Genomic DNA, 23,168 nt, shown 5'->3' with positions numbered 1-23,168 from the left:
TATTTTTAGGTTTGTAAATAATTATAGAAATGTAAGTAAGTTAAGTGGAGCTCTGTCTACTGAAGAATTTAAATATGCTAAATATGCTTTAATCAAACATTTTCAAGGTAAGAATTTTCCTGCAGAAATTAAAGCTTTAAAGAAATCACTTCCAGTACAGCCAAATTGTCCGTTAAGGTTTCTTAACCCTTTTCTAGACCAAAATGGTTTATTGAGAGTTGGAGGACGATTGTCCAATTCTGATCTTGCCTATGATCAGAAACACCCTCTCATTTTGCCTAAAAATGAAAATTTTACTAAGATCATATTTTTGCACTTTCATTTATGTAATTTACATGTTGGTCCGCAGGGTCTACTAAATGCCGTTAGACAACATTATTGGCCATTAAATGGACGTAACACTGCGCGAAAAATTGTACATGAATGTGTAAGATGTTTTAAAGTAAAACCCTCTAGTGTAAGTCAAATCATGGGAGATCTTCCAGGTGAAAGAATAAAGCCTAGTCCCCCATTTACGAATGTGGGTCTTGATTTTTGTGGCCCCTTTCAAATAAAGTTTAAAGGGCAAAGAAAGGGAACTTATCAAAAAATCTATGTTGCAATATTCATCTGTTTGGTAACTAAAGCGGTTCACTTTGAAATTGTAACCGACTTGACAGCTGGTGCTCTTATGGCTACTTTGAAGCGATTTTTCGCTTGCCGTGGAAAAAGCTCAGTCATTTTCAGTGACAATGCCACAAATTTCAAGGGTACATCTTCGGAAATTAAACATTTAATTAAACTTACAAAAAATAATCCATGCTTCACTAATTTTCTGACAAGTGAAGAAATTAGATGGGAATTCATTCCTCCACGATCTCCCTCATTAGGTGGATTGTGGGAAAGAGGAGTTCAGAGTTTTAAGTACCACTTGAAATGAACCATAGGTACATCTAGATTAACCTTTGAAGAATTTTTAACCGTTACTATACAAATTGAAGCCATCTTAAATTCTCGCCCACGATCACCTCTTTCTTCCGATCCTGAAAATTTTGAAATATTAACACCAGCCCATTTTTTAATCGGTAGGCCATTGACTGCCCTTCCTGAACCACAGCTTACTGATGTGAATGAAAATTTACTTAAAAAATGGGAAAAATTACAAAAAATGACGCAAAGTATCTGGAAAAATTGGTCAAATAATTTTCTAAGCCATATGCAACAACGATCTAAATGGTTATTCAATAAAAACAACATAACTGTCGGAATGATGGTACTTTTGAAAGATCCTGATTTGCCTCCATTGAAATGGTTTACAGGCCGGGTGACTGAAGCTATACCTGGGAAAGATGGTAAGGTAAGAGTGGTCATAGTGCGTACATGCAATGGTTTATTTAAAAGATCAATTTCCAATATTTGTATACTTCCAATTCAAGATAATGCTCAAATAACTCCTTCAAATTAAAATTTATATCTTTTGAAATTGAATATTTCAAGGCTGCCCGGGATGTTGATTACCTAAAAGAATTATCCAACTTTCCTCCCGATATTTGTGCAAAGCCTTTGCATTTATTTATTGTTTTTCTTATTACCGATTGGCAACGAACGGTAAGAACTTTTCCAGCATTGTATGCCATGTGTTTTGTCTTTCAACCATTATGTTGTGTAAAATGTAGCCGTGTCTTCTGTTTTCATGTTAACAGAGCTAATAGTTTTCTGCTTTAAGATAAAATAAAATAGTTATTTAAAATTATACAGTCCACGCTTATTCCTTTGCGAGCCATCGAATTTACACATAACATCATTAATTCTCTAAGCTTTTTAAAGAGTTCACTGATGTTAAAAATTAAGAAAAATCAAAAGAAAAAGGGAAAAATCTTTCGATTAATTTTCAAAGTTTAATTTCTGTTAGATATTTTATTTAATGTTGTTTTCAATGTATGCTTGAAGTATTTCAATATAAAATGGCTATGAAAATGTATTGAGTTCCTCAGACCGATTTTGTATTATTTTTTAGTATGTCCATGGGTACAAAGGCACCTATCCGCGGGGTATACGGGGTGTTGTACCCACGGACAAAAAAGATGGTTTTTAAGGAAAAAATTTTGAAGTTGAAAGCTTTGAGATTTTCACCTGACAAAAATTGCCAAATTAGATGATAAGTTGTAGATTCTGCCAGAAAATTTTTTCGATCGATTATCCATTCCCAGAGACCAACAAAAATTGAAAAATAGATTTTGTCCATGGGTACAGCAGCTTCCCCTACTATATAATGCGTGGGATATAAGAAAAGGAGTAAGGGCGGGTTTCGCAAGTCCAATTTCTCAATTATTTGGATTGCTCTGATTTATTAAACGTATGCGTACGAGAAATTAAACTCGAGTGAAAAAGAAACTCATTCATTGAGTTTTATTCCTTTTTATATTAATCATAGTCTATGAGTTGTTTTGTGTGTGTGTGTGTTTATGTGTTCGAGATAATTAATCATGATTACATTCTTATGACACATTTCTCGTTAAATTATTAGAATTCTTAACAAGCTAAAAGTTTCATTGCTCTCACACATTTGAATATTTCTACTCATACCTTAACATTTGTGTTAGCAAGGGGACATTCTGTTAGTATGGTAGTTTATTGGGTAATTCAAATTTATGATATTTCAAATTCATTTGAGAATCTGTCTTGAGTCCGAAAAGAAATAGTGCGGTCAGGTAGCTGAAAAACATTTCACAGCGGGCTACCAGTACGCTCTTTTGGATTCGGCTAGTACATGGGTAGACGAGTCCAAAAAGCCCAGAACACAATTTTTTTTGTCCCTCTAGCGGCGTTGATGACGTCATTAATATGGCCGCCAAGTTTTGCGATACTAGTCTACATTTCCCTCTGTAACTCGGATTGTATTTTGTTATTGACAAATATTATTAGTGATTCTTAATCAGGAGAAAACGTGCTTTCTAACGGTATGTTTTACATTATCATTTATGTTCAAAAAACTAGAAATATTCGAAAGTATTTTTAAAAATTTGATTTCAATTTTTATTTTTTTAGACATTCAGCAAGGTAACTTAGAATCTGGTACATGTATCTGAAAACGTGCATTTTACTTTGTGTTCATCAAAAAATTACCTTTCGAATGGTATATAGATCTTTTATTATATTACAAACAGTTGCCGATTGCAAAACGATATAGTATAGCACATTATGTCAATATGGCAAAAGTGAAATTATTGCTGGTTTCAAGAAGTAATAGAGTAACTTCAATAATGCTTAAGTAACAAATATAATTCTTGCAATTTTGATGTATATGTAAATTAATTTTAACTTATTTAGGAGTACTTTGTTGGATTGGTTTTAAACAATTGGTAGAAGAATAAGAAACAAAAGAATGTACACTATTATCCAGAATCAACAATACAATGTCAAAGACAGAAATGTAAGACATCCAAATAAAACAGCATCTTGCTGATATTATGCAACAATAAAAGAAGTTAAAACAACGTATAAAGCACAAATTAGCAGGAAAACTGTATACACGTGTTTCGGGGTTATAAGGAAAGCTTTTCAATGCTAAAGATGTAAGCTTATGGAAGAAAAGACATCCGACACAAGTTTTGTCAGGTGGTCCTTGCAACCCTGATACATCTGTATACGGTTTTCCTATTAATTCATGCATTTATACGCTATTTTCCATTATTTTATTTTTTAAGCAGAGAAGTATTTGTTAAATTTTTTATGCAATAATAACTAAATGATTCGTGAAAATTTAATTGTGATCACTCATCGCTCTTCATACATCGTATGCTCATTTAAATACATTTACAAGATGTGCATCGCTTGCGGCTGATACAGGAGGTAAGTTGTATGGAGTATATTGAGAGCTCTGGAATTGTCCACACAGGTTTGTATGATCATTCTGAAGTTATGGTCCATCCCCAGTTAATTGGCGAAGGTATTTTATAATGAGAATAGAGACTGTTGTTCCAAATTGTTGCTTGGAGGGCACCTCGTTTGATATGTTTCAAAACATCCGCAGTGGGAGGAATATTTTCAATGGCTCTATCGTTTCTTGTGAATAAAACTCGTCTGCAGACATTGATATTCTGAAGACTTGATGTTTGATCGTACAGATAGATATTCTTTTATTATTTACTAATCAACTTAAAAATAGTTTAAGAATCGATATCGTATTCGACAAATATGTTAGTAACAGTTTGAAGGCCAGTACCCGAGAAAGTAGAGGAAGTGAAATTAGTATTAAAGTCTCAAACTCAACTGCAATTCCCCCAAAATAAATAAATAAATAAATCCTATGTGTCAATGAAAATAAAACACAATTGCTCCAGTTGCTAGCTAAGAAAATGGTGGGAGACCAGTATCTGGGAAAACTTGTTTGTACTTATGATAAGCGAGTCTTGACGTCAACAACTTTGGATGTTTCAAGCATTTCTCCCGCCTCACAGAAGAAGCAGATGGCCGCCTACTTTTCCATATTCAGCATGCAGTAGAGTGTGGACATACTCGCATTCAAATACGAACTGTGGACTCAGATGTGGTAGTAATTTCAATATCGCTGTTCTCACAGATACAAGGTATTGGTGAACTATGGATAGAGTATAGTTTTGGAAAATACAGAAAACTCATTCCGATTCACGAGATTTGTGTCACATTCGCATCGGAGATTTGCAGAAATTTGTTGGCTTTTCTCTCTGTAACTGGTTGTGACAAATTCCATATTTTGTGGCATTGGAAAGAAGACTGCTTGAAAGGTCTGGATGTCATTTCGCGAAATTGATTGCGCATGGCATCGACTCTCTACAGACACTTCTGACATTGATGATGAATGTCATGATCTATGCAGCGTTTTGTTATTCTACTCTACGATCAAACATCAAATCTTCAGAATATCAATGACTGCAGACGAGTTTTATTTACAATAAATAATGGAGCAATTGAAAATATACCTCCTACTGCAGATGCTTTGGTACAACATATCAAAAGAGGCGCCCTCCAAGCAACAATTTTCAACGGCAGTCTCGATTTTCATTATAAAATACCTTCGCCAACCAATTGGGGATGGAGACTAACTTCAGAAGGTTCATACTAACCTGTGTGGACAACAATTCCAAAGCTCTCAAAACACTCTAACAACTTACCTCCCGCATTTGCCGCAAACGATGCACATCTTGTAAATGTATTAAAATGAGCATACTATGTACGAAACTTTGTCTATGTAATGGCCAGTGTTCCGGAAGCGATTGATGATTACAAGGAAATTTTCACGAATCATTTAGTTATTATTGCATAAAAAAATTGAACAAATACTTCTGTGCTTGAAAAATAAAAGAATGTAAAACAGCGTATAAAGACAGTAATCAGTAGAAAAACCATATGCAGATGTTTCAGGATTGCAAGGAACCCCCTTTTCACCCATCCGACAAAACTTTTGTCGGATGTCTTTTCTTCCATGAGCTCACATTTTTAGCATTGAAAAGCTTTCCTTGTAACCCCGCAACACGCGTAAACAGTTTTCCTGCTAATTTGTGCTTTGCACGTTGTTTTAACTTCTTTTATTATTGCATAAAATCATCAAGATGCTGTTTTATTTGGATGTCTTACATTTATGTCTTTGACATTGTATTGTTGATTCTGGATAATAGTGTACATTCTTTTGTTTCTTTTTCTTCTTACCAATTGTTTGAAATCAATCCAACAAATACCTCTAAATAAGCTAGAATTTATTTACATATACATCAAAATTACAATAATTAAATTTGTTACTTAAGCATTATTGAAATTACTCTATTACTTCTTGAAACCAGCATTAATTTCATTGTTGCCATATTGACTTTATGTGCTTTGCTATATCGTTTTGTAATCGGCAACTGTTGGATATATAATAAAAGTTATATATATCATTAGAAATGTAATTTTTTGATGAACAAAAAGTAAAATACACGTTTTCAGTTACATTTACCGAGTTCAAAGTTATCTTGCAAAATGTCTGAAAAAAAAATAATAAAAATCAAGTTTTTTTAAAACCTTTGAAATATTTCCGGTTTTTTGAACATGAATGATACTGTCAAATATACCGTTAGAAAGCACGTTTTCTCCTGATTAAGAGTCACTAATGTCAATATCAGAATACAAATCCGAGTTATAGAGGGAAATGTAGACTCACATCACAAAACTTGGCGGCCATATTGATGACGTCATCAACGCCGCTCGAGAGCCAGAAAAATATGTGTCCCGGGCTTTTTGGACTCGTCCACTCATGTACAATTTGAATACAAAAGGGCGTACTGGTAGCCAGCTGTGAAATATTTTGGCGCAACTTTCAGCTACTTCACCCCACTAAAACCATTTTATCTATAGTCAAGAGTATTATATTTATTAAATGTATATATTACATCCTCAGCTAGGTGCCTTTTCCAGTTTGATAGTAAAACAAGCAGAATTGGAAACTTCTCTTCTCCAGATTTTCCAGCAAAATATTCTGCCAATACCGAGTGCTTTTATAATTTCGCAGGCCATGATTTTGAAACTTTGAAGCTTACTTTCTTCTTTTTTGACTTGGAGCCACCATACGCAAAAGGGTAAGTTCTTCTGTTCTTTAACTTCCTTATGAATTTAGTAATATTTTATAAGGTAGGGCAAGAAGTATTGTATAAAACATTGATTTCACAACCTTGTACATTTTTATGTGACAGTTTTTGATTAACTTGTGCAATATCTAATATTTTTTACTTGTCACATAAACAGTTTTCAACTAAAAATAATTTAGCAATGATGTTAGAACAACTCTCTTTAAAATGATTTCATTTTCACTCGATATGCCGGTTGCATTTCTTGCTCTTATTCTCCGCAACAGCTGTCTCTAACATTTTAAAATTCTTATTTATCACATTCTTTGCAGGAAGAATTCAATGGTTATGGATCGTCGTAAGATTCTGACAACTAAAGAAATTTAAAGACTTTCGATATTCTTGAACAACTAACTAAAAATTGCGTCGAATATAATTACTGTATCTACTGTACAGTAAAATTGTAGTGTTGCATTTATTATTCTACATACTATACGTTGTTCTGTTTCATTTTATGCCTTTCTCAACCACTGACTTTGTGCGCCCTAAGTCCTATTTTTATTATATCACAGCTTTTTTTTAAATACAGTAAAATTTCTCTACTTTTAAATTCAAAAAAATGAAGTCAAGAAATGGGTAAAATTGTTTGAGGGGTAATAACAAATGTCTAAAATAATTGGTATGTTCATAAACAAAATCGTATAGATACTCTTTTTCTCAACGTGAAATTTCAACCTAGGCGAGGAGTCTCGGAACGCATCCCTCGCGTAAGTTGAGATTCAACTGTAAATGCGGATTGACATTCATACCTTTTTGCTTAACGGGTAAATTTTGCGTGAAACGGAAAACAGTTCCTCTATCATACATTTCTATGACACTGTAATATTTATTGTTTGTTAGCCGGGAAGTTCAGTGTTATCCTCTTCTAAAACATTTACAGTAGCTTCCATATTAGGTGGATATTGGCACAATAATCTCATTGACATCAAAATGTTCGTCCAGGGGACATCCTCTGCTGACAGAAAACACAAACGTGGTACTACTTGGCAATATCGCTTATTCTTTTCTTTCTAAGCCATGCTCTACTCAAGGCAAATATTGGGGAAATGTGAACATTTCGATGTCAAACAAACGAATGGCGTCTAACAGATAGAACGTATGGCCAGGGCCGCGCCAAGCCTGATCGGCGCCGTCGTGCAAATGTCTTTTGAGCACCTTTATGCTATGGCGTTCGAGGAAAATATAGTTAACACCTGGTGGGAGGTTTTGTATACAAATATAAAACGGAAAAAAAATACGTTTGGCATTTAGTTTATGCAAAAAAAAAAAAGTGTGAATATTTAATTTCGCAATATGGTGTACGTTTTTACTTCATATCTCGAAATTATTTTGAGTTAAGCAGCTCCTCTGATATGCTAATGCGTTTTGGAAGAAGAAAATAGCCACCACAAGTTAACGTCACTTTGAATATCTATCTAATCTCTTAGTTATGAATAATGAATAAAACTTTTATGCCTGTCAAAACACGACAACAGGAGCAGTGACGCAACTAAAAAATAGGTTTAGGAGGCACAAATTGAAAAAACAATCTCTTTTAATAAGAGGGGTCCGGGGATTCTCCCCGGAAAATTTTTGAAATTTGCAATTTGAAAAACGCAATTTTTGACTGTCTTTGGTGGTGTTATGGGGGAAAAGGGTACATTTATAGAAGTCCGTAAAACATATATAAAGCCTTATATAAAGCCTTAAAACAAGATTGTATCGTTCATATTTATAGACGTTAGAATAAGGAATGGAACTCTGAGATTCTACTCGATCGTTTTTTTCTTTGAAAAATTGATGGACATCAATTCTCCTTTTCTCCCCACCAATTTTTCGAAATTGAACAAAAACGCAATTAAATACAACTTTGAAGATTTTTACAAGAAGGGAATTCTGGAGCTCCCCCCTGAATTTTTTTTTCAAAATTAAAGTCGTAAAAACCTAAGCAGTATTCTATGATATTAGGAGAAGTTGTTCAAAATCTATTCTAACTTAGGTTTTTCAAAAGACTTATGAAAAATGTGATAATATTTAAGGAAGATTAAATTTGATGATATTTAAGGAAGGAGATTCGGAGGCCTTTGCCTGAATATTTTCTGAAAATGAAGTCTTAAAAACGTGATTTTAAGACCATATTTGGTAACATTAGGGCCGGCAATCTTTCGAAAATGAAGCTCTAAAAACGCAATTTAAGTGATTTTCGAACGGACTTTCAAGCGATGTTGTTTCGGATTCGGGAGCTTTTTCGAAATTTTGTGAAATTGAAAATCTGGAAACGAAATTTGAGATGCTCCGCAATGCTTTTAGCGGAAGGGGGGGGGGGAGCGATTCGACAGAGTAGCATTTTGAAAACTTTCTTATTTTCAGGCGAACTAGAAATAGGACGCAGGGGGAGTAGCTGACCAATTTGTCGATATTAAAGTTTTACCCCAACATCATTATTTTTTCCTTATTAAAATCACTTTATTGGACGCGTCCCCCCCCCCTCAGAAGTAAATATTTTTGAAAAACATTCAACTAAGCATTCTGGAGGGGAGGGGGCACGGGGCGGTGCAACCAAAGGGGTGTCCTCTGGACCCCCCCCCCCCCCCCTCTGGTTGCCCCACGAAACAGGAGGTGACTGATTATATTTCTGAATTAAAAAGGATAATATTGCAGAGGATATTCCGTCTTAAAATCTGAAACTTGCAGTTAAAACAAAAACTTCCAACTTCCGAAATCGTTAAAAAAGCATTGAATTTAATGTATAAAACAAACACATAGTCCAAAGCTCTTTCTTAAATTTAATACACAAATAGTTGAAAAAAAAGAGATGGAGGAATTGAGTAATTATGGTCAAGTCGTTACGTTTTGGAACTAAAAGTTAATCTAAATTATTATCTACAAAAAATGCATATTACGCACAAGTAAATAATATGCTAATGTGCTTACCGTATTTTTTAATGTATGATAACATGATGCAGTCGAATTACCACGGACGGTAGTTAAAAATCATGAAAAGACATATTGCACAAATTATAACATATTCGCCGCAAGAACAAAAATGGGGAATAGCAAATTTCTTGCGCTGCTTCGTATGCTCAACCTTGTGAAATTTTAGACATACCGAAATAACATCGTCATTCGCAACAGCGTAACATCAAAAATATCTGATATAAACTGTGAGTACACATTTAATTTATCTTGTTCTGAGTGAATTTGAATAAATATCAGTTTTTCAATTCGATGTAAAAAAGCGGACTTAATAACATTGACTGGACACTAGGGCCATGCTGAAAAATTACTCTTTTCCTTAACCTAATTCCACATAAATGATTTAAATAACCTTTGTTACTACAGCATCCAACTGAAATGGACAGTATGCAAATAAATTTTCTTGAAAATATTTATCGCAGAACAGATTGAAAAATCCAGAAAGAACTTTAAGAATTTGAACAATAAAAAATAAAAGTTTGGAATTTTTATCGCTAAAATATCGCGCCAAATTTACTTTATTGCTCTGCAAAAGCTGTCATTATCGGTGGAAGAGTTTCACCAAAAATCTGTTTATAGGGTTATGGTTTTAAAATTGTGTTAAAGAATAATGTATCTTGACAAGATTTCGCATCTCAGTTAAATCATTTCCATGACGAATGAATTAAATGCGTGATGATTTCTTTTGATATCCAATCATATAATAGTCATAGAAATAAATTATCTAGTGTTAAATGTTACTCTTGACAGTCTGTCACGCATGTGCACTATGTGACACAAATGTCAACAAATGCCGGAAATGTCACAAAAATGTCAACAAATGCCGGAAATGTCACGAAACTGGACATAATATGTACTAATGTACAGAAAAAACGGTACAAAATGAAAATGCTGTTCGAAGCGAACCAAAAATTTATGAATTCCGAATTCAGCATCGTGAAAATGGCTGCTTCAGAGCAACTTACTGTGTATTCTGCATTAATTTTTTACTTTCGTAATACTTTTTGATTTCTAATCTCTTTCTACATGGGTCAGAATAACCAAAAGACTTTGAAAAAACTCTTTTCAAATGAATAAAGAACAAAAAATCATACATGCCAACAAAAATTTATGTCATTTCCTAAGTTTAGAAGCAATTTATACGTTACAGCGTGCGTTTGTTTTAGTTTTTTCATCCGCCATTAGACAGTGACTGCAGCGCCCTCTATAGTTTGTTGAAGTTGGGAATTAGCATCACGTATCTTAAATCTTTAAACGAACAATTCTTGTGGGTATATATATTTATATTTCTTATCTCGGAAACGGATCTAACGATTTGGATGAAATTTTGGATTTAATTGTAGTTTTGCATTCCAAGTTCATCTACATCAGTGTTTTTTCTGTAAAAAAGCGATTTTTTTACAAAAAACAGTTTTTTAATATAAAGTCTAATTAAGTTAAGCCTTGAAAAAAAAACTGAATTGACACATCAGGCAGACGATTTGCAACCATAGCAATGAAAGTTTGTCTCTTCTCGCTTTAAAATTTTAAACTTGCCTAGGGTTGACAGGCTTGGCTGATATTAGCCACTTTGACTAATTTCAATCATACTTGGCTAAAAACAAATTCAAAGGCATTATGTAAGTCGATGTAAGGCTTTTTTTTTTTTTTTTCAACAAAACTATTGCTTGACCGTCTTATTTTATTTTATTTACTTATAAAACTGTTTGAAGTGCAAAAAAGAAAATATGTTTTTTTTTTTTAAATCAAGCATCCAAATTTTATTTCGGAAAAACATATGTCTTGAGACTTTATATTTTGTTGTTATAATTTGTTGGAGTGGTTTGTGGATCATCGGTTTTTATGGATAGCTTGCTGTATGTAGCATTTTCTGTTGTAAAGTGACCAACTACTCTAAACGTACTCATTCCAAATGAAAATCCCGATTGGGATAAAATACTGAATGGCAACTCTTTTGATAAATGACAGGAAAATTGTATAGTGGAAACAAAAATGTAACAGATAGTTTAAAGCAAAATGTTGATTTAATTGCATTCAGAATCTTTTTTGTTTGGTACTTTAATGATATAAGAAGGTCGCGGCGCATTTTCAATCCAATTTTTCACATTTATTGTCGCCATGTTTGGTCGTAGAAACTACTTTTTTGTCAATACCGTGCGTTAAATATTTATCCGCAACCATCTCAGAGATTCCCTTGGTGGATGTCTGTGGGAGAGAGGAGGCCTATATTTAGTAGTAGGCTTCTTATAGCTGAAATGATTATAATGCTGATGAAGTGTTTACATGTATATCTCTTGTTTCTCGGAAGCATATCGAACGACTGGCGAGAGCCTTAATATTTCGTTAACGTGATGCTTTTCAAGTATATTTGAAAAAGTATCGAACCTTAGAAAAAAAAACAGGCTGACAAAAAATAATTCTTTTAAAGCCGAGCGAGGCTCGGTCGTGCAGGTACTTTTCAGTGTAAAAGATTGCGCTTTTGAATAGCATATTCAGACACAAGGCATTTCCCCCCCCCCTTATAGATAGGCAGCAAGGAGGATTGTTTTTTTTAATGAGCATTATAATTTCACAGGTACTTTAACAGAATAATGAAAAGTTCAATTTTATTTTTTTGGTTGGAGATGTTTTCTCTCATTTGGAGCATTTTTGATTCGTAGAGCTCGGCGCCTTTTTGACTCTGGCGCCGTCGTGCGGCGCACGACCTTGCACATAGGGACGGCTTGGCCCTGCGTATGGCGTCAAAATATGTCTGATGTCAGCTCGTATTTTTCAGAGTCTTACGAATCTGATTGATGCAATTTTTCTCGCGTAAGACTTGCACCAGTCAGATTGCTTGAAACCTCGTTTTTTATTCAACTTTTTCTTAAGAGTAGTTTTTAGAAATTGCTACAAACTACTTTTTTTGTAGCGAACTATTCGCTACTCTACTTTTTTTCAAAAGTAGTGCGCTGCGCTACAAACTACTACAAAATGTAGCTACTACAGTAGCGTCGCTACTTCCAACCACTGATTGGTTGTGTGCTTTTACACAATAGATGCAAGCACAATTTTCTACTTCGTCATCAGAGTCATTCACTAATTTCCTTTTTACAGAGAGCACTAACTTTTCCCCTGTCGCAGGATTTGGTTTCATACTTTTTTCTTTCCTGACTTATTCTAGTTCTGCTTCAATAGAAACTAGTAAATTTTTAAGTAATTTCTCCTTTTTGTTTTGTGCTGCACATTATATTTTTTTTTCCTTTGTAGCTTTTAATTGCTCTTGTCTGAGTGCGTCTTTAATCGGAGTATCAGTTTGGATTGCGAGTATCCTCTTTTTTTCCTTTCCTGGATCTTTAAATTTGGTCCTACTTTTCCAAATGGTCTCAGTTGTGGTAGTCCATGTCTGACAAAGTGGAAGGCCTACTGCGAGAAATACTTGGATTATCGATAAACTTTTTCAATGTTTTGACATCTAACATGGTTCTGTTAGTGTTTTGAACGTAATGTCTTATCTTTAAAATAAAGAAAATTTAGTACAGGCTGAATAGTGTATAAAGTTAAAGCTGAACAGGCATGAAGACAACACTATATGATTGTAAGAAATAAGATACGAATATGTTACTCAAATAAAAATGAATGGTGATTTTCAAAACTAAATAACCTGAAAATACTAAAGGTTTGGGACAGTATGGAGCGAAAAAAGCGTCAGGGGCCCATTTAGAAGTAAGACAGAGTAGTAAGACCGTCCGTAAATGTGCCGCGATGGTAATGCGTAAACTAGCCCCATCACCAAGTTTGGATTTATTTTTAGCGTGCAACAAAATTTAATAGCATTTCTGTTCATACAACTACAAATCTCAAAAAATGATAAAATTCTGCAAATTTTTATATATTTGTTTATTCTTAACTAAGCATTATTTATTCACAATAAGCTTCAAAACGTCCAACACAAAATTTACTCAACTTGGTAAAAAACAGATTATCCTTTCCGCATGCTAGACCGAAGCTCGACTGAAGATCAGAAACGTGTGAGAATATTTGCTAGGGAGCAGCATCAATTTCTTATGACTGTTGGCTCTCCAGATATAACTCGTTTTGGAAAAAGGGCACTGCGTAAACGTGCCCCGGTCTACCCTACGAATACAGAAAAAAATCTGAAATCGAATCTGAAACATGAAATTAAAAAATATATATATATATTTTACGTTATTTGACTTCACCCATTTATATAAATGATCATACTGAAAATCAATGCCCTTCTCCAAAGTAAAGAAGAAACTTATCAAGCTTGCGAATCCTTGTTTCATTAACAGTGCAATTCGATTTTTTCCTAGAGTATTTTACAATAAAATACTTTTTGATAAAGCATAATTAGTTTGCCGAAAAACCACCCAAGACAAGAATGGATTGGTAAAACGCATTTAAAAAAATATTTTAAAATTCCAAAGCTGTTCCAAATACTGAGCTGCTGTTCATTATACTAAAAATAATTGAATGGAACAAATGCTTAATTACAGCAATAAAGTACTCTCGGAAATCTTTCGCAGAACCTATAGTTAAGTAATTAGATTTGTTCTAATGTAAAATAATGAACTTATCCTCTTAAATATTCCGGGTTGCATTAGATTTAGTTTTCAGTATCATTTTAAGTTTAAATTTTTCTGAGACGTTTTGAAACTTGTCATTTTCCATTAATAAAGAAACTCTTAGTTTCTAACTTTTTAATCTTTAACTAGTGATAATTAACTATTTACGTCTGTTAATTGGACTTAGTTGTTGTTTTCCTATAAAGACAGAATAATTTATTTATGATTCAAATTATTTTGAGAAATAATTATTTTTTAGTTCAATGTTAAAGAAAAATCTTACGGAACAGATTTATAAGTTTGGATTGGATCCGATACCTCCTTCCATTGTACGGTAAAGAAATGGGAAATGCTTCTGAATATATAGGAAAGCTATGATGCATGATATTTTCAAAAACGTTTCTGAGTATTTTGGGAACCTCTTTCTGTCAGCTCCTCAACTTTGAAAAAAAAAAAAAAACCCACTGATCAGAAAAATGGCATTATTAAGATAGCTCTGAGATTTTCGGAAGCATTTCCGTTAATTAAAAAAAGCATCTGAAATTTTTTACTGCTTAGCATCTCTCCAGGTGATACTTCACCGGCTACTTGTCAGCTTATCCAACTCTGTTACAAAATCTCTGCAGAAAACCTAATGTATTGTCTAATACAGAGTAATGGAGAAGGAACTTTTTTCATCAAGTTTGTCTCTTTCGCAAAAAATTCGGATAATTCTTTTCCGAGCAAAAAAAAAAATAAATAAATAAATAAAAAACTACGGAGGAAATTCAGTAATGTCACATTGAATTTTGTCTTCATCAGGCAACCGAGGCACCTAAAAAGCTGTAGACAAAATCAAGCTGAACTTGATGATTAAAACACATATAAAGCATAAATTGTTGCAAAATGTTTCAAAAAGAAAAAACATCTTAAGAGAAGCTTTACGGTCTGAAAGAAAACTTTGAAGACAATAAAAAAATTTGACATATTGGGAACTCTTAAACTGAGGATTAAAATATCATTTCAGTGGTTATTAGTAATTTTAAACGAAAGTTAAAAAAAGTAAGAAATTAAATTAATTTGAATTCTGACATTTTGAACTCAAATTATGTATTTCGCAATCACGAGTTGTGACAGGTCCCTACTCATATGAATTATTGTTTCTAGAAATGGCTCCTGTCCCCCCAAGCTTGCCCCTTCTCCTGGGCGGTTCCGTGAGTATAGTTGTGTGTGTGTGTATGTGTAGGCTTGTGTGTGTGCGTAGACCTATGTGTATGTACGTAGGCGTGTGTGTCTATGTGAATGTGTATGTGTGTGAGCATGTGTGTGTACAGGACATGGACGCACCAGGAAAAGCGGTTTCCAACGCGCCTGCAGAGGCCGGTGGGTGGTGGTGCTGCAGAAGCACCTGGTCCAGGCTGAAAAAGGAACCACAACGCCAAGGACGGTCAAGTGAGAACAATAAGCAATCGTGATTGCTCAAAAAAAAAGCAAAAACGATTAATTTGTAAATCTTTTACTATCTTAATACCAAAAAGAAAAAAAAAAAGAGTCCTGTGTAGGACCCATTTCTTATACTATATACCATTTTTCACAGATGAAAGTAGTTTTTGATAAAACACTGGGTCTGTTTCATACCATTAGTCTACGATTACAGCTTTTTGATTATGTAAAATGTCTATCATTTGCTTAAAATCTCTTGCTAAGTAACTTCATAAATTCCCGGTTGGGTTAAAATCTCGAGATTACTGGGCATTTCAAATTTTTAACATTGTTCACTTGGAACTAATTTTTTCACTGTTACTCGAATGGATTATCTTGCTTATAAGTTTCTCCACCAATAAATTCAGTATTTAGTAAAAGATGAAGACGTTTTGATGTGCTTTCGTATTCATTTTATGTGAATCGAACGCAATTGAGTCCAAACTATTTTAAAGGAAGAAAATATTTTTCCACCTGGGAAAAGAAAAACACTGATCCGTTCATCAGAGGATCGTTCATTCTTTTGATCCGTTCATTTACCTCGTACATTTGAACGACTTCGTTCATTTACATATAACGAAAAAAAAGAAACATCAAATACATCGGTAGCTCAGCCGGAGTACCGGATAACTTAATTAAAAAAAAAGACTCGCCTAAATACTAGGGAACTTCAGAATTATTTCACAGTACCGAAGAGAATAGAAAAAAAACCCGTAACACCTTTTTTAAGGGGGCAAACCAGTTTACGTGACAGAAATTTTAGTGTTTTTTGTGAATTCTTTCAATAGGGAAGGAATAACCAGAATTTGCTCAAACTTGAAGGATATTGTATTCAGATTTTGAAGTACACTTTTTAATTTTTTCAAGTCATTTCAGCCAGAAATAGAGGAGTTAGAAGCTGATGCACATCTAACTCCTCTATTAGAAACTACATGGACAGTCACCATCAAAGCTTGTTGCTAGTGTGCATTCCTGAAGTCACAATTTTTATCTGTAACACTAGTCAACACCAAAAATGCATCCAGCTCAAATAGCTTTTTTCGAAGTAATTTGCCTCGCTAAACACGAAAATCACCATAAAAATTTGAGATTAGCTCTAGTTTTCAAGAAACAGTGCCAACTAGAATAGTGAATTTTCAATAATGCTCTTTTTTCCTGGCAGATAGAAACACCCCCCATTCGAATCACTGTCCTCTAAACTTTGACACCAGGTTGGGATAGAAAATATCACTACATAAAAACCGAAATCGACTACAAGAATTTTAAATTCTGGGAACAGAAATGCCCAAAATCAGCCATTTTTGGAGTTCTATTTAGATCTACCCATTTCTGATTCCACCCACGCTGATTCTGCTGGGAATAACGAAGAACTCCATGAAAGCTGTAAGCAAAGACAATTTTCCAATACCTTATAGGGAAATTCCCAAGATATGTTGAACATAAGGTTAAGGAGAGAATTTTTGACGGCCCTTCAAATGCGCTCAATTATGAAAATCAGTGTTTATGGAGAAAAAAAAATTGCGAGGGGAGAAAAAAAAATCATGCAGCCTTTAATAGTATATTACAAGTAATTCTAAGCAGCAGACAAGACGTGAACTAAAACCAGTTGGTCAAACAATCCCTGCGGATGTTCTGTGACCATTCATGAATGATGTGTTTCTGAAACTCTATTTTGTTTACTTCTTCCAAGATATTTTGTTTAAAAACTAAAGTTATGAGCAGTGAGCATGATGACAGGTTTCACCAAGGTATATTTACAATGGAACGCAGATATCAGGGTCATATGGCAGAGTTAATGCTCACCAAATGCTGCTGAACTATTATAAGAGATGGTCCTTCTTTGACGTACAAAAAGTAGTCAAAAATTAAGCAATAATTACAGCCTTAAACTAAAAGCAACCACTTTTTCCAAAACATTAGCATTATTTAATAAAACAGGACCCATTCAAAAACATTTATTGCACAGGGGTTTTTTTTTTTCCTTCTTAACATTACCTTTAGATCTCTGTGTGGTTGCTGTGCATATTTCTCCAGTGGGCTTTTATGTATCTTGAAAACAAGAGCTAATAAATAAAATCCAATACCATATTTGTTTTTCTCGGCCCAAAACTAGTAAGAATTGACTATTTAAAACCAGGATGCAGACAAAAAGTTCTTTTTGGTTGACTAGTGTAACCGTTACAATTTTTTTTTATCGTTAACAACATATTTCCTCAGAATATTAACCAAATTCTGGTTTAAAAATAAAACATTTCATGTTTTGAGGTGTTAGATCACAAAATTCAGGTTTTTCTACCATTTTTGTTCACCATTTTCACATTAAGAAAATATTTTAAATAATATCATCCCAGAATCAGGTTCATATAGAGTCTAATTGAATAAAGAATATTCCCAAAAAAAATTCAGAACGATTGGCTTATAACGTTTTGTGCTAGGATGCACACCTGTTGAAAAAAAAAGTCGTTTCGAGAAAAATCCGATTGAAAAAAACTGCTATGAACATTTTCGAATCTTCACAGCTTTTTAAGTGCTTATAGCATTGGAACTAAATGGATTTTTTACTTGAAACGTTGGCAACATATTCTTGACGACCAACATTTTATGACATAAAAAAATAGATTTTTTGATCCAGCAATGTGATAAAAGGTATTTTCAGAAATAATTTTGGTGACAGAAAGCTTGAGAAGGATTTTTGCAGTTGCGAGGGACAGGGAGTGGAATCTCCAATGTTAATAGCCCAAACAAGTTATACAAAACATTACTAATGGATTCATTGGAAAATTGCAAATGAACTGCAACGGTCAAAGAAAACTCATGAATAAAAAGCTGAAAGTAAAAAGGTTCGAAATGAATATATTGTTCTGCACTGAGAAAAAGGAAATTTGAGATTGATTGAGAGTTAAAAATTTGAAGATGAATATATATTTTTTTTAATTCGATTTTTTCTTGTAAGTGCATCAATACAATGTTCCAAACTACTCACCGTTCAAAAAAACGGTCGTTCATTTTTTAAGTCAATGAACGGATCCGTTCATTTTAAGGATTCGTTCTTTTTGACCCGTTCGTTCATGAACGACACACCTCTAATTATTACACGGTGTCAGCATGACCCAAATAATGTTAATACGTTTACTCGAAAACGGTGAAAAAAAGCAACTTCGAGCATTAACAATTTCTATTAGGTAAAATCATGCATCCTATTCAAGGAGCACAGATCTAAGAAAATCTACGAAATTTTATTTTGCCCCTACACTGCACGCCTGATTGCTTTCTATTAATAATTATAGAAAATAAAAGGAGTTCGGCATCTATTACCGATGTAGCGGTTAACCCTGATTTAGCCTAATTACAAAAATGAATGCCATGACGTGTCTAAAACCAAAATACGTTCCCAACACTAAAAATCTCCGAGAACGAATTCATTCAGGATATACATTATTGTAGTGACAAAGGTAACGTTACTTTCGTAGAGCATTTTTACCTTCTAATTCGAAACAAAAAAGCACATCACGCAGAAGTTGTAGGCCTCTTATTGTTCTTTTTGCTACACTTTCTCAACTACAGTGACGGAAAACTATTTTTAAAAAATGCATCATTTTTTAAAGAGTGTAAAAGAGTGCAAATAATATTTTTCATTTGAATGTTTTATGCAATGAAGGTTTCCTTTCGATAAAATGCAGCTGTATAATTCTAGTCACATTTTATTCAGAGGCTATTAAAAGGCGATTTAATCAAATATCTCGAAAAATGAAAAACATTTTTATAAAATGCAATATTTAAGAAAATGTGCGATCAAGCTATACATACACATCCGGTAGTTAATGTGAAATCTAAGTAACTGTAATCCTATTGCATGACTGAGAAGTATATACAGGGTGTTCTGTTTTAACCTGCAAAAAACCTCTATTTTCGCTTTCGTTTGTCCTAGATGCATACATCCAATTGCAAAAATGCTCAAAATCATATACAGAGTTAAGATATTGTAGGTTTGATGAAAAATAAAAATGAGTCAAAAAGTACAAAATTTAACTTTTTATACGGGCTCTATGTCCCTTAACTTATATTCAGGCAAATGATCTCCACCGAAATATAATCTTATCTTAATATATATATAAAATGCTAATGTGCGTACGTAAAAACAGGGTTTTCTCTATCACCACCAATTCCAATCAACTTCTGCTTGGGGTTGTAAGCACCCCTTGGTCTCCTGGTGGGAATAAGGGAGTTTGGTCGCAGTGAGTGGAAGTGGGTAGTTGTGGGTGGCAAAAATGTGAAAAAGTATATGTCTGTCCTTTTCTAACTTATGAGAACTACGAGAAAGTTCATAAAAATTTAGGAATAGTCTAGAAAACTCCAGAATGTGTACAACTGTTACAGTCGATCTAGATTGTTCCAGAAGATTCTCAATATTTCTAGAATGATCTAGAAAGTTCCAAAACATGCCCAAACGCTACAATCGACTACGAATGTTCTAGAAGGTTCTAGAAATTTTCAGAATAATCTAGAAAGTTCTAAAAGGTTCTAGAATAATCTAGAAATTTCTAAAAAGTTCTAGAATGATCTAGAAAGTTCTAAAACGTCTGTGAACGTTATAATCGACTTAGAATGTTCTAGAAAGTTCTAGAAATATTCAGAATGATCCAGAACGTTCTAAAAAATTTTAGAATGATCTAGATACTTCTAAAACGTGGACAACTGCTAAGCTCTATTTATAATCTTCTAGACTGTTCTGGTACTAGAAATTTCGATATTCGATGGTATATAAACCGAAAGTCAGTAACTTTTCGTCAGTTGAATCGTGCTTACAGTCGCGCAAAGATTAATTGAGTCAAGAGTGAACAGGGATCATATAAATTCAAGTGATTTTGACAAGTGAGAAAGAACAGACTATTTGATTATTCCAGATTGTTCTGGTACTAGAAATTTTGCTATTCGATGGTATATAAACCAAAAGTCAGTGATTTTTCGTGCTACAAAATAACATCATCGAAGCCAGTATAATGACTGGTAAAGACAAAGGACAAATAGTATTTATACCACGGATACCTTTAATATCAAATGGATTGCCTTTTACTTTTAAACGCTTACAATTTCCGGTGAAGCTGGCTTACAGCATGACTATCAACAAAGCACAGGGTCAAACATTTCAAATTTGTGGTGTTGACTTAAAGGAACCATGCTTCGCACACGGCCAATTATACGTTGCATGCTCACGAGTAGGATCACCTCGAAATTTGTTCATTTACAGTCCGAACAATAAAACTATAAATGTAGTCTATAAACAGGTATTGTAAAAAAAACTAAAAAGTGAGAATGTATAATAGTATGTAATATATATATATATGTATTTGTCATATGTTGTACGTTCAATATAGTATGTAAATAATTATGAAAATGAAACATAACTTTTCAATTTACTAAGATGTTTCGTATTTTAACTTATAATTATTTCAATTTCAATTAATTAAGTAGTTAATTAATTTGCAATACTCTCTATACATCGCCTGTTTAATTGTCGACCAAGTTTCTCAATATTTAAAATAGAAATCTATATTATCTACGTTAAAAAGAGAATTCTTAAATATTTTATGTACCATTAAACATGCAATGTATTTTAACCCGAGCAACGCCGGGTTTTGCAGCTAGTTCTAACATAAAAAGTTTGACATTGGTGACGGTGAAAGCTGATATTCACCGAGATATGAAACGCAGCATTTTTTGACTTACACCACTTTACACTCGCCGTCAATATCAACTTTTGGGGGAAAATATAGCAGCTAACAAAGGCTTAAAATTATTTGTATGCATAAAGTGGTTTTTCAAATTAATTGAGGTTTTGCAGTTTGTTTTTGCGTATCATGGCATAACATTTGCATTTATTTTTGAATAGCACTGAAAAATATAAATAATATGATTTTTTACTTCGACAACCTGTCATTCTTCTGAAAGGGCGATAAGTTCCAATCTAATTTTCTATATGGTCCCTTAAAACTTTGAAATCGAATATCTCCTTGAATTTTGGTCGCACAAATGTCAAATTTTTTGTGCTAGTAACATCTTTCAATGGAGATTATTTCTTTAAATGTAAGTTAGGGGACCTAGGGCCCATATAAAAAGTACAATTTTGTATTTTTTGGCTTATTTTTATTTTTGCTTCAAACTTTCAGAAATAAATGAATTTCTTGAACCTTAACCTGTTTTTCCAAAATAGTTTGGTAAATTTCAGAAAATCAAGTGCAAATTCAAGTTATCTGTTAATGAGAGAGAAAAGCATGAATGTTGGTTTCGGCAAAAATTTTAGAATACATGTTTGTTTATTTTCGTGTTAATGTCAAGACAAACTTTTATCAGTTAATTTTGGAACAAAAAGTGAACCTTGAATTCCAATAAATTGAATGTTTCTAATGCATTTGGTGAAATCCAGGAAAAAGGAGACATGATACTTGAATTTTTAAAATTAATATTCTGCCACATTGCCATATACCATTCTCTACAGAAATGAATGAATTTCTTGAATCTTAACCTGTTTTTCCCAAATAGTTTGATAAATTTCAGAAAATCAAGTGCAAATTCAAGTTTTCTCTTTATGTTTTTACAGAGCAAAAAATCTCTGTTTTGTTACATACTGTAATTTGAATAAACTTATTATCAGCAAATAATATTTAGGTTAACTTTTATCTCTGGAATGTCTAGTTAAACGTTTTGGTAAGTAATTTCAAATTTCTTTTATTTCAACCATGAAATAGGTCCATTACTGAGGTGACAATTTGATGTTCTTCTGTTACCGAAATACTATATCTCAATTAGTTTACCAAGAACCTATGGGGTATAGAAACTAATGTTTTTTTAGGCAAAGCAGAATTTTGTCCCTTGTCAAGGAGGTATAGTTAAAATTTTAACAGATATTTAATTTGTATTGTTTTTTATGGTAACGTAAGAAAAAAAAATACGGTAACGGAACGACATTTATCTATAATCTGATACAGGGTAATATTTAAGAATGCTATTAGAAAACAAATTATTGTCTAAAGTTAATAGTCACATTTAAAGCATATATAAATAATATTTGAACAAAAATTATAAGTGCTTTTATTTAAAAATAAACTTTCATTTATTTTTTTAAAAAATGTTTTGTGATTTTATTTCTTCTATTTTATGTGATGAAAATCATGAAAACTACACTTAAAAAATCCTAAGCATGCGAAAATCATTTTGGTACGACATGTTTGTGATATGACAAGCCGATTTAAGCAGAAACAATTGTTTACAAACTTGAAATGTATATTGGAACGATAAAATATTGAAACTGCTTTCAGATTTGTTGCCACAAGTCACAGGAAAGGACTGTTGAGAGCACTGGTTTAACTGTTGAACGAGATCAGTAAATTCAAAGATCAACTTTCACTAAGATGGAATAATATCCATTCTCATCTTGACACACAAAAGTTGCACTATTTAAACCCTGTAACAAGTTATGTTATTGAATATAGTAAGTACTTCAACAAATCGAAGGAGATTTCACTTCAAAGTCAACAAACTGAGGACAGTTATAAATAATGTTAAA

At 33.2% G+C, this 23,168-nt stretch overlaps 1 protein-coding gene across 1 annotated transcript in view; it reads left to right on the top strand.

Annotated features, from left to right (window-relative positions):
• LOC129218594 (tolloid-like protein 1) overlaps positions 1–23,168 on the top strand; it is a 195,527-nt gene that overhangs the window by 77,392 nt on the left and 94,967 nt on the right. The window contains exon 3 of the mRNA XM_054852912.1: positions 6,395–6,572. Coding sequence (XP_054708887.1) covers positions 6,395–6,572 — 178 coding nt within the window. The remainder of the gene's footprint in view (positions 1–6,394; positions 6,573–23,168) is intronic.

Source organism: Uloborus diversus, chromosome 3 (genome assembly GCF_026930045.1).
Source record: "Uloborus diversus isolate 005 chromosome 3, Udiv.v.3.1, whole genome shotgun sequence".
NCBI lineage: Eukaryota > Metazoa > Arthropoda > Arachnida > Araneae > Uloboridae > Uloborus > Uloborus diversus.
Note: the sequence above shows the minus strand (reverse complement) of the source record. Positions and strands in the feature narration are given on the sequence as shown.